Source organism: Filicampus tigris, chromosome 6 (assembly GCF_054856515.1).
Source record: "Filicampus tigris isolate MCC_2025a chromosome 6, RoL_Ftig_1.0, whole genome shotgun sequence".
In the NCBI taxonomy this organism is placed as follows: Eukaryota; Metazoa; Chordata; class Actinopteri; order Syngnathiformes; family Syngnathidae; genus Filicampus; species Filicampus tigris.
Genome location: NC_141222.1, coordinates 9,611,098 through 9,623,883, shown reverse-complemented (window position 1 = coordinate 9,623,883; position 12,786 = coordinate 9,611,098). Strand labels below are relative to the sequence as shown.

The 12,786-nt window shown below is 40.9% G+C and overlaps 1 protein-coding gene across 2 annotated transcripts in view; it reads right to left on the bottom strand.

Moving 5' to 3' along the window:
- pdcd11 (programmed cell death 11) overlaps window positions 1-12,786 on the bottom strand; it is a 25,165-nt gene that overhangs the window by 7,828 nt on the left and 4,551 nt on the right. For both annotated transcript variants that reach the window (XM_086032597.1, XM_086032598.1), the window contains exons 5-18: window positions 12,217-12,378; window positions 12,012-12,132; window positions 11,596-11,771; window positions 10,432-10,539; window positions 10,018-10,230; window positions 9,800-9,924; window positions 9,667-9,727; window positions 8,547-8,693; window positions 8,199-8,450; window positions 4,926-5,042; window positions 2,442-2,636; window positions 2,112-2,282; window positions 1,803-2,016; window positions 871-1,023 (exon numbers count right to left, since the gene is read on the bottom strand). In XM_086032597.1, the coding sequence (XP_085888723.1) occupies window positions 871-1,023; window positions 1,803-2,016; window positions 2,112-2,282; window positions 2,442-2,636; window positions 4,926-5,042; window positions 8,199-8,450; window positions 8,547-8,693; window positions 9,667-9,727; window positions 9,800-9,924; window positions 10,018-10,230; window positions 10,432-10,539; window positions 11,596-11,771; window positions 12,012-12,132; window positions 12,217-12,378 (2,215 nt within the window). The remainder of the gene's footprint in view (window positions 1-870; window positions 1,024-1,802; window positions 2,017-2,111; window positions 2,283-2,441; window positions 2,637-4,925; window positions 5,043-8,198; window positions 8,451-8,546; window positions 8,694-9,666; window positions 9,728-9,799; window positions 9,925-10,017; window positions 10,231-10,431; window positions 10,540-11,595; window positions 11,772-12,011; window positions 12,133-12,216; window positions 12,379-12,786) is intronic.

The window sequence follows — 12,786 nt, the reverse complement described above, 5'->3', positions numbered from 1 at the left end:
ATGGCAAACTTCAAATGGGACTTTTTATGGTTTTCTTTGAGTAATGACCTTCTTGCCACTTTTCCATAAAGGACAGATTTGTGCAGTGTGCAACTAACAGTTGTCCTATGGATAGATTCCCCACCCTTAGCTGGGATCTCACTCTTCATCCAGAGTGATCATGGGCCTCTTGGCTGCATCACTGATCAGTGTGCTCCTTGTTTGGGCTGAAAGTTTAGAGGGATGGCCAGATATTGGTAGGTTTGCAGTGGTCTGTTACTCTCTACATTTTAATATGACTTATCCAACAGGGTTCCCCGAGATGTTTAAAGCTTGTGAAATCTCTGCATATCCTAATTCTGCTTTAAACTTCTCCACAACTTTATACTGGACCTACGTGGTGTGTTCCTTGGTCTTCATGATGCAGTTTGCTCTCTAATATTCCTTTAACAGACCTTTGAGACCATTACAGAGCAGGTACATTTATACTGAGACTAGATTAGAGACAGGTGGACTCGATTTATCATCATCAGTCATTTAGGTCAACATAGCATCATTCAGAAATCATCAGGGAACCTCTGGAGTCAGTTGGCTGCACTGAGACAAAAGGGTGTGAATAATTTTGTACATCCAACTTTTCCGTTTTTTTTAATTTGTTAAAAAACAACAACAACAAAAAGTTAAACTATTGTATATTTTGCTGCACTTCGCGATTGTGTCCAACTTGGTGTTGATTCTTCACACAAAAAAAATCTCATTTTATATCTTTGTTTGATGCCTGAAATGTGGCAAAGGGTCAAAAGGTTCACGGGGGACTGATATTTTCACAAGGCACTATCACAGGACATCTGTCACACAGTTTCAAGAATTGACGCAAGGATGAAAACCTACCCATCACATGGAATTTGGTGGCCTGTATGGTAGCTCCGACCAATTCATCTGACTTGAACGTGGCACCGCCGCCATCCTTCTCTGTGTCCACAACCAACTTTAGCCTCTGGCCAACAGACAGAGCAGCAAGCTGCTGGTAAAGATCCTTGGCTTCTGAGGAACAACAGAAATGAGAGGCAAGACATTTCATGAAGATTTCATATTAAGAATCAAATCAATATAAGTAGACAAAAGTTCACAAAAGGTCATATTTAATGAACTCTTTAGATTTGCCTTCAAAATTAAAGTTTGGCCCTTCATTTCCAAGTCTATCACAACCCCAGCCCTATTCTGGCCCACAACCCTTTTTTTTTCCAAGTAAAATCAGAATGAAATACAGAGACCATTGTGCCTAGTAAAGCATCTTTCACTCTGTGTGTTCAAGATGCTTGATTATGAAAAAAATATCATGATTATTTTCGTAATAATTGAAATCACGATTATTCAAAAGATCATTTGTTTTTTGGTAGAAAACAAGAAAATGTTTAAACGTAAAAAATACAAAGACAAATAAATTTGAGTTCCTTTGGGACCAAACAAAATTTATAAATGTAGTTTTATAAACTAAAAAAAACTTAAAAAAAAAAGTGCAAATGTATAAATTCAAGTATGATTTCCTTCTGTAAACAGTGAATTGGATATACCTAAATGCATATTAATAATCATGTTTTACGATGATGCCAATTTTGTAATCACGGAGTGTAGAAATCGTAATTGTAATTTAATTTCTATTACTTTTACTGCCCTACTGTGTGTGTGTGTTTTGTATATATTTCTATAATTTGGATTATGGCCATCTAATACATCGCAGGCTTATTTTCACACAAGGATGCACAGTTCATAAGATTTGCTTAACAAGATTATGTCACGTGCATAGAGATAAAATGTCTCACCCTTCAGTGCAATCATTTCAGTCACAGCTCGTCTCTCTTGCACAGTATGAATAAGTCTGGTCTGGGCAGATCCCTCTGGCATAGTGACTTCAGAAATTTTCAGTGTGACCAGAAATCGCTTCTTTTCCTCATCCAAATTGGTTACCTTAGCAACCACCGTCTGACCCAGGTAGAAGGTTATTTCTGTATCAGCAATGAACTTATCAGATACGGCCTATAAGTGTGCACAAAGGAAAATAAATCAGTTGGCACAGCACAGATGGGTTTGGAAAAAAAAACATTCCCTGCCGATGGAGACCCATCACTCACCGACTTTGGTGCAAGACCAACAAGGCCATATGGGAACTCGACAAAGACGCCATAGGCCATGATGTTCTTGACCCAGCCAATCATCTGCATTCCAACTGTGATCTCTGAGAATTCCTTAGCAGCCACTCCTTCCTCCAGTGACCAGATGACCATTGGCTTCTTAGTGACAATCTGAGAGAGACACTTAAGGAAAACAAAAGCCACTCTTGGCCCATTAAAAAAGGTCAGGGAAAAAAAAATGTATCATCAATTATCTATACCTCACATTTACAATAAATATTAGTCAATGTCTGGCCGAGGTTACAGTTTTAGTTCCAATAAGTAGGATACAATAGTTTTCCTATTCTGGAGAAGGCAGACAAGGTTTGAAATGGTGTCTCCCTCCTGCAGGGCCTCCCACAACAGAGAACAGTTGGGAATAAGATCCGAGAGGTGCATGGTGGGTAGGAGGGCATGAACATCATCGGGAAGAATGGACACTTCCAGAACATTGACTGACTTCTTAAGCACCTTGGCTTCCAGTCTCTACAACACAGACAGAAAGCAAAAAACATTGAGCAGGAAATAGACTTGTTGACAATATGCATTACTTTGATAATAGAATTTATAAATGGCAGCACGTTACTGACCAGAAGTATAAACGACAGCTTCTAAGAGTAGCCATGCAAGCGGAGTGAGAAGACAGTGTTATACTATTCTCCACTTACTGCAACTCTTCCTTATAGGGTGTAGCACTACCATCCCGGACAGAGCTCGACCACCCCAAAAACACTTCTGATTCATACACATTTTTTTAACTTCTAGTGCGCCGTCTTGTGTTTATTTCTCAGTTCTCTCTGCCTGTCCCAGTAAATGCCATCAGTATATAAATAACCAAAGAGAGAGTACTGTATATGAAACTGTTTCGCCAAGTCAAACAGTACAGGGTTTAAGTATTAAAATATTAACATACCCTGCACAGCACCATCTTAACGCACCATCTTAACGCTGGTGAATGTTGCTAGCCAACGAGCCTTCAAGACGGTCTATGAAAAGCTGTATGTCCGGAAAGTTTTGATCTATGCTCACCTCACTTTTTTAAAATGTTTTTTATTTTATGGACGGGAGCCGACGGGCAACGGCTTTCGACGTCTATAGGCCTAGATAGACCAAAAAGCCGCTGGCCAACAGACGCTTACCCCCTGTGGCGTCCGGTCGGCTAACGGAACGTCACGCTGGAGGAATACACCGCAACGACAGACAGCGACGCTGACCATTAAAGTACCTTCTGCGCATGCATAAGATGTAATACCCTTCCATACCATCGGCGGCGGTAGTCACCATGTCTCATGGTTAGAAAAATCCAACCGGAAAGCTGTTGGCCGGGGGCAGATTATAAAAACGTAAACAATGCATTCAGCTATATTCTTCACTCACGATGAACTCCCACGTGAAGTAAACCATCATGTTCTTGACACTGTATTGTGAAATACTTACATCGTCAACCCTCACTCTTGTACTTGTAAGAAGATTAAGGCGGCGGAGGCGTGCTCACTGTTTTTCCGCATTTGTCACTTCCTGTTGGTGCTGCGAGCACTGATTTGCTAGCTAACAGCCAATCAGAGTGACCAAATGTCACGACTGGCGACGCCGATTCAACATACGTAAACGCCCCCAAGACGCTTGACGCTGACAGACAGGTTACGACACTACGACGGTGGCCACTACACCAAACAGACGGCGCATTCAGACACCACGACGCTTCGCGACCTCCGACGGTTTAATATCGGGGTGATCATTCCACTATTTTCAGACTATGAAGTCGGAATGCATATACACATGCACATAATGTTTGGTCACAAACGATAATGGGTTTTGCACATTATTTGATTATATGTTTTTTCTCTACGATGTATATGAAGGGGCAATATTTATGACATCAATAAAATAAAAATATTGCAACTTTCATTCTAATATTTTTTTTAACTGAAAATAGACCAGAAAAAAGTAAAAAATGAACAGCCCCATGTTACACCAAGAGTTATGTCACAGTAGTTCCGTGAACTGCTCAAGATGGCGCTGTGCAGGTTATGTCATTATTTTGATACACAATCATAAACTTTTTTTCAGGGAATCAGATGCCATTGATATTTGCACTAATTACCTTTATACACAGTGCCAAATCGAATGAAGAACAATTACTTTTCAGTGGTGTGTTGCTTTAAGCCAAGCTTTTTTTTCCTTTTTTTTTCCCCTAGTGTTGCGTTTGAATATTCTGTAAAATTATAGTCACACAATCACAATTCTTTGAGAATAAATAATTTGAATGTCAAGTGTCCCAACAGTAAACAAAATTATTTTTGGCACTGTTGATCATTGAAATGTTTTGACAAATAACATCATGGAAAGATAATACACAATAATATTGGCGCACGAGCGTTTGGGACTTTTTTAAAAAAAATTTTAACTCTCAAGTGTTGCACAAGCTCTGACTTGGAGTAGCATTTGATTACCGGTATACTTTTCATAGTCAGAGAGACTGGACATTTCAATCGTTCCACTTTTTTGGAATGTAACGTATGTTCCTGGACGGTGGACAAAGCCATCTTTGTTTCCCAAATTGGCAATAGGAACACAAATCATTCACTTTATATTACATCCTTGACTTCATTTACGATATATGTTCAATACACAAATGGAACACTGCAAAAGTGTCAACTGAAGTACAGTATTGCAGTAAAAAGACATCTAGAAATATGGAGTAATTCAGTTATACTGAATGATCAATTCAAACTTCTGTAATAGCCCTTACTGTCTTTAACATATCTTTCCCACCTCACAGCCAAATTTGGCCACTGCTGTTTCTTCTGCGTCTCCCTCCACCGCAGTCTTAAATGACAGCAGCATCTTTTCCTTCTCTGGATCACACTGTAGAACCCTTGCTCTCAACACCTTTAAAAAGGAGACATATAATAAACATTTTTAACAATTTAAAACTATTCCAAGGTATCTTAACACGTTTGTGGCATGCTTTCGTCAAAATACCCAAAGGGTCAAGATTTACAGACCTATTTTTACAACATTTTTTGCCATGCAGCACTGTCACTTAGAGTATTTTTCCTCTGTACTATGTACAGGCTAAAATGAGTGTTCCTCATACTTTATGTAGATGTATGTTGGTGTGTATATACATGTGTATATACACATGTTACTGCGTATATTTACATAGGTTTGATCCTGAATGTTTGCCGTCAATGTTATACATTAATGGCTACATTATGCCGCCGTCCCTGTGTGACCTATATCTTTGCTGCTGTAACACTGAAAATTTCCCCACTGTGGGATCAATAAAGGCATTCTTATCTTATGGTGAAATTGGCTCATCTTAGAGGCGGCTATGCCTCCTCCAATGCTTTCATTAGATTGACAACCAGTGTGATACCACTGTTTGGCAGTCTCCTCTTTTGCGTCACTCAGTGTTTGCAGCTGCTGGCTACTTCTACTAGCAAAAACAGTGCTCAAAATGTGAAGAAAAAGCGAGTGCCCTTATCGTCAAGACAGAATGCATTTTATCTGATGGACACAACAGTTCAACCTGTATAATAAGCAAACACAGTTTAAACACTAATCTGTGCTAAGACTGTAGCTCTGTATTCCTTTTGACTTCAAAACATGATAGTGCCGCACAAAAGTGGTTCTTTCATTCTGGAACGCAAGCCTGTCAAGGTGATCTTGTCATTGGATGAGAAACTCAGTGTGGGGATGGTTGGTAAGTGAATGGCTTAAGCAGAGATGGGCATTCCGTCTCAGGGACGGAGCGGTCCGTCCATCCATCCATCTTGGACTGACGCACATTTGGTGGGCGGAGGACGAGAAGCCTTTTAAAAAGGACGGATGTGGGTTTTCGTCCGTCCCTCTATTTGTCCCTAACTGGGTCAAGTACAGACTGATGTGTACCACAGAGCTGCCTTAACTGCCTGCACAACACTTTTCATATGCCTTGCCTGCAGTAAGATTGGACAGGCATAGTCAGCCCTCTAGTGGTTCAATATATGTAATACCCTGGATTATGCGACAGGAGCCCAGTTTACTAACAGAAACAAACACACCCAGCCTGTTTTGTGTGTGTAATCCGGGATAAGGTATATATTGGGCGTAGGAAAAAGATTGATAGCATTTTTGTTTTGTTAAGATATAGAACATTCCCCTTTGCATAATAAGTATGTTCTTGTGTGGGACAGCTTTAGAGTGTTAAAGTCTTTCGTTTCCTCCTAAAGTAAATTACGTTAATTTTCAATAAGTATTTTTTTTGCAAAATACACAAATAAAAACTGAAAACTTAATTGCGTTATAACACAAAAGTTTGGCAATAAAACGTAATAGTACTTTGTTATAAAGCAATCTTCTTGTTATGTTCCCTGGCAGGCTACAGTGTCCTCCTTCCTACCCGTTGAAACGTCCTACCAATGATTAGCGTGCTTGCGCACGCATGCTCACAACGCCAATAGTGAAGTGCGTTAGGTTGAGTTTAGGGTTAGGTTGAGGATAGGCTGTCCAATCAGCCTCCGGGAGGAAGTTTTGCAGGGAGCTAAATATTATCTTGGTTAAACAGTTTTAAACAAATCAATCCACTCACGATACTCCCAGTCGGTAAGTGGATGTGCGCAGGAAATTAGCCAGTTAGCTTTAGATAATGTTTATGAGTGCACGGATGGTTTTTTGTTGTTTTTTTTTGGGCGGGGCGGACTAACGGAATGTAGGATGGAGGCACTTTAAAAGGATAAGGATGGAAGTGGCTGGAGTGTACATGCATACGTAGTATATTCACTATAAGATTGCATATAAGACTGCATTCCATGTTCATATTGACAATATATTTGCACCGTTACTGTCAAGCATTTAATTGATAATGATTCAACGTAATGCTGCTTTGAGCGTGTGTGTGTGCGTCTACTCTTCTCTCGTCCGTCCCAGCTAGTCGAATGCCCCATCAAATTGTTAAAATAAATTTTCACTACTTATTTTTTAGGGTAATGTTACAAATCACATCCTGTCGCACTTTAAACTTGTGATATAACTCTGGATGCCGGTTGACAAAAGGAGATTGGACGTGTTCCCACCTCGAGGCACGGTAGTTTTAAAACAAGCCTTACAGATGGCTTGCCATGTAACCAAAAAAGTTCCTTATGAGACGTCGCGCGTCATGATTTTCAACGAGGAGCAGAGTTGCACGGGTGCTTCACTGCTTGAGCCTATCTTCCTCACATGCAGAAGGAGGTGTGTCACCTAAAGTGGAAAACAACCCAAACACTTTTTTTTTTTTTTCCCCCAAGAATATGTTCTCAGCAGGCCCACTAGTTGAAACAGGGCATTCTGATTAATATTGCATTTGTGGAATGAGTTAAGCAGAAAAATCTACCCAGTTTTTAGCCATCTCTGGGGGCGGTCATTTTGTCACTTCTGTGATCTGTCGAGTGACAATGACTGCTCAGGGCTCAGGTAACGGCTCAGTTTAAGAAAACAGGTCAGCCTTGATTGGTCGTTACCCGAGGCCTGAGCAGTTGTGATGTCATTTTCAGTCGACAGAAGTGACAAAATGGCCGCCCCAGAGATGGCTAAAAACGGCTAGATGAACTTTTATTCCACAAACTCAATATTAATCATTATGCCTTGTTTCAACTAGTGGTCTTACATAGAACACTCTTGAAAAAAAATGTGTTTCGGTTGAGGCGGCGACAGGCGCATGTATACTTGTCTTTAAGCCAGAGTTGGTGAGCTGCGTGTGTTTTTTTTTTTTTAATACTGGTGGTAACTCATTCACTGCGAGACATTTTCAGACCCTCTTTTACCCTAACATTTGAAAAAATACAAATAAATTCCTGGGATTGAATGGTTGGACTTTGAAAAGACCAGTAAATTCGTCAATGGCAGTGAATGAGTTACAAAAAAAACGGCATTGAGTCGTTTTTGACGGCGGGGGAAAAAAATAATAATAAATCACTGTACGGTACTGGTACCGTGCAACACTGGGCATACGTCTCCTTTACTCAAAGGAAAAAACATTTAATAGCAGAATAGCAGCTTATGTACACTTTTACAAAAGCTCACCTGACCAATGTGGAAGACTTCCTCAGGGTTGAGGATTCCTTCAGAGGTGAGTTCACTGACTGGCACCAGGCCCTTAACATTGTTGTAGAATCGAACAATGCAGCCAAAGTTTTTAACACAGACAATGTAACCGTGGGACACTCGTCCAGGACGAGCGTCATCATAGCTAAGGAATAAGGGCAGGGAGCTGTTTATGAGGGCCTTCTTTCGGGTCAAACACAGCTTTTTGTGTTCTACATCCACTGACAGGACCTGAGGACATATAGAGCAGAATAAAACAAAAGACAATTTTTGAAAGATGACACATCCAATTAACAGGAAGTTTCTTGATTTTAATAATGGACTGACCCGACATTTGATTTTTATGCCCTCTGCATACATCTTCTCTGGGTTCTTTAAGACGATGTCTGACAGGTGGGTAGAAGGCACCAGCCCTCGAATGTGGCTAGACAAGCGCACCATCATGCCATGTTTTAGCAGGACAGACACCGTCCCCTTTAAGGGAGAGACATGTAAGACTTGGTTGTAGAGAAAAAAACAGGACATCACTAATGAAAACTTATTTCAACTTTTTTTTTGGTAATATAATTGCAAATAAAAGGACTCTATTCTGCGTCAAGAATGTCCAGTTACCACCACTTCTACTAGTGCAATTTTTCAAACTGTAAAAACGTTTTAAATGCAACAGTATCACTGGCAGTAGATAACTGCCAGTGGAAGTAATTGTCTGTGTTTGGATAAAGCAGAGTTGTGGGATTCATTCTTACCCAAACATATTTTTTTCAAGAATATGTTGCCAGCAGGCCCACTAGTTGAAACACGGTATTCTGAATAATAATGTGTTTGTGGAATATGAGTTGAGCAGTATAATCCCCCCCTTTTAATCCATCACAGGGGGCAGTCATTTTGTCACTTCTGTCGACTGAAAATTAAATCACAAATGCTCAGGGCTCAGGTAACAACCAATGGCTCAGCTTCAGAAAACAGGTGACCAATAATATATATAATCATTCTCCATATTCCGTTATCTTCATGTCATATGATATCCATTTGGTTACACTCCTTCCAGTGTTGAGGTTTCGGTTAGAGTTTTTATCCAATCAGAATTTCGCGAGCTTGTATTGCCAGGGTGTATGGCCAAAGGCCTTCAGAATGAACAGTGCTGGTGTCTGTGCAGTATCACGTGTAGTGATAAGTTTTAATTGCCGATGCGGGTTTATTGATGTTTAAATGCTCCGGAAAATAGCTTGCGTTGTACATGATTAAGGTGATGCAAAAACGCCCAGTAGTGCGTAGGTGTGCTCCTATATGATTTCTCCAGCTGTGGTGTCTTACATGATGGTATTATGACTGGGGTATTTATTCAAGTTGGACTAAACAGGACATCACTGAAAGCCTAGGTGTGAAATGCACAGACCGCCACTGGTACATACAGTACATTATATTTCATTTGAGTCTCAGCACATACCTCTACAATCTGACCGGCCTGAAGATCATGGTATCGAAAGAAGGGTTTTTCAATCACAGTCCTGAAAATCAGTTGAAATGAGTTGGACGCTGACTGACAAGGAGGCATGATACAAAAGACAGATCTCACATACTTGCGTAGAGTCGCATAATGAATTTGGTCCATGGGGCTGAAGTCAACTATCCTGCAAGTGTGCCGGGGTAAGGCTAGTGCTTTGTTCTCATTAAATGGCTTATTATGCTCCTTCATGTTGTTCCTCTATCAGGAGCAAAAACAAAATATATCACACATCCTCAGATGAGTTCTGTGTGTGTGAACCAATATTGCTACTTACTAATACAAACTACTCACATGTACAAATGCCAGGGTTTTGTCAGGCAGTTCCAAAACAGCTCCAGACATGTGGTGCATAGAGGTCATCCTGCAGTCTTTCACCACCTCACCGACTCGGTCGCCGCAAGCAGGAATGGTATTGATTTGGGTATCAGGTTGAACTATGTAGCCACGCAAGCTTAATCCTACCAAACGGGTGGATTGCTCGATGTACAGCACACGAGCCAGGACCTACACAAATGATACAAAAATACACAGCGTGTCTTTATTCTAACCCGATTTGAACATCTATAACTAGCTGGGCAACAACATGGAGAGGTTGCCACTAGCTGAGACAACAGTGGAAATTTCTTTTCGAAAGCAAAATTGCATTGTCGTACAAAGTAATAGCATTTTTATGTACCATTTTTTGGTCATGAAGAGGACCATTACCTTGCTTCCCTCAGTGTAACTGGCAGCCATCTCTTGCTCCATGTGAAGGAAGTCCACCTGACCACTGAAGGAGGACAGGAAGTCGATGAGGAGTCCGTGTTTGGTCACCTGCAATACAGGCTTGGTTGATTTCAGCACTGTCAAAAGTTAAATTTGGCAGCATACATGGTCATGAATTTGTGTATGCAGACCCTTCATTGGAGTGTAATGTGAAAAGATTTGAAGGTTTTTGTTCCTATTTTTTAAATGTCTTAACAGTCTTGGGCCAACACATTATCTATCTGATATGCTTTTATCATATCAACCCTCGCGGACCATGACATCCACTGGCACAGGTCTCTTACAGGAGTTGTTCCCAGGGTCAGAACAAAAACCTACGGAGAGGCTCAATTCAACCATTCTGGCCTACACCTCTGGACCAGCCTGCCGGAGGCATCAGGAACGCAGAGACTGTAAATACTTTTAAATGGAGACTCAAGACTTACCCATTTACTTGTAGCTTTTATCTGTTCACCAAGTTATTCATTAAACTATTCAATTATTTTTATCGACTCACCCATTTATCAATCTACTACATTTTTATGTGGTTTTATTTTACTGCTTATCAGATTTTCTTACCTTATCTTGTCTAAATGACTAGTATAGCATTTTGAGTTCATAATTTTTATTGACGTTTTAACTTCAGTGTTGCCTGATGGGAGACTCCATGCCAGGAGGTTTGTTTGGTCCACCCGCGGGGATGTCATCATGCGGACTCCTCGCACCTGGGGAACTGGGGGGCTTCGCACATCGTGAGGAGCTTATCTCTGTCTATTCGGGTCGGAGTTGTCTCTGTGGCGCTATGCTCTGTGGTTGGGGACCACGGCACCTTTCAATGTGAATTGTTCCCGCAGAATGTTTTCCTCACCTGATCCTCAGTGTCTTGCCATGTCTCCATACTGTCACTAAATATGCGTTGTGAGTGTATGTGTTCTTATGGGTGTGTATGTGGGAATGGGAGCAGTGGGTTTCTGTGTATTTGTTTTTGTTTTTTTCTTTCAATTGATTGTTTTTATTTCTGTAAAGCACTGTGCTGCATTTTTAAATGTGTGAAAAGTGCTATACAAAATAACATTTGATTTGATATTTATGACACCATAGAGAAAACATGAAAACTCTTCCTACCTTTTTGATTGTTGCTTTAACAAGAAGTCCCGGAAGAAGGTTAGTCAAGGTCCATTCTTGTTGGGATTCAGCAAGAGCTTGGCCAACAGCCGAGGGATTGGCGAAAAGTCGCAATAAACGTCCATCGTTCTTCACTTCTTTTATTTGACAAGTCACATACTGGCCCACTTTCAGCTCTGGAAATGCAAGAAGAAAAAACTATTGTCACTTTGGTGACTTTAAAAAGGACTTATACATTAATGGCCACATTTATACATTAATGGCCACATTATGCCGCCGCCCCTGTGTGACCTATAGCTTTGCTACTGTAACAATGAAAATTTCCCCACTGTGGGATCAATAAAGGCATTCTTATTCTTATTCTTATTCTTATTGCAAGAGAAACAGAGAGAATAAAACAGTCATATTTGCAATACCATTGTTACTGTTCTGTTTATCTTTGTCAGCTTTCTTGGGCAGGAAGGCTTTGGTTCCCTTGACACCAATGTCAACTATGCAGCCATGATCTTCAAGGCTCTCAACACATCCACTCAACACCTGAGACAAACAGTGCAATTGCAGTGACAATTGTTGAGCGGTGAGAAAAGATTCAGTGGTAAGATTTGCTGACTTCTGACTTACCATTCCGGCTTTCAGAGCACTTGACGTGAGCGCCTTGTTGACGAGCTTTGGATTGACTGAGAGTTGGATGCTGATAGTGCCTCTTTTGGTGATGTCCAACTTGGCAACCACACATCTCAACATCATGCCAGTATAGAAGAGTTGTGGCAAAGCACAAATGTCCTGTCCCCAAAAAAAAAAAAAAAAAAAAAGACAGTACAGACTACGTGTTCTTTGCACAGGATTTTACTAGTCGGACCAGGCCATAGTGGACATAATACTCAGTGTTTCATAACCAGGGGTGCGCGTACCCCTCGTGGTATACAAGCCCACTGCTGGGGGTAGGTGGAAACATTTAATAAATGATTTCCCAGCTCAATAACCCTTCGCACAGCAGTGCCAAAATCACAATGGCTGCGTGTCAAATGGTAAATGGACTATCACTTGTACAGCGCTTTTCTACCTTTGGTACCCAAAGCGCTTCACACTGTACCTTATCTACCTACTGATGACGCAGCATCAGGAGCAACTGGGGGTTCAGTATCTTGCTCAAGGATACTTCGACATGGTCACACTGGCCGGGGAACGAAC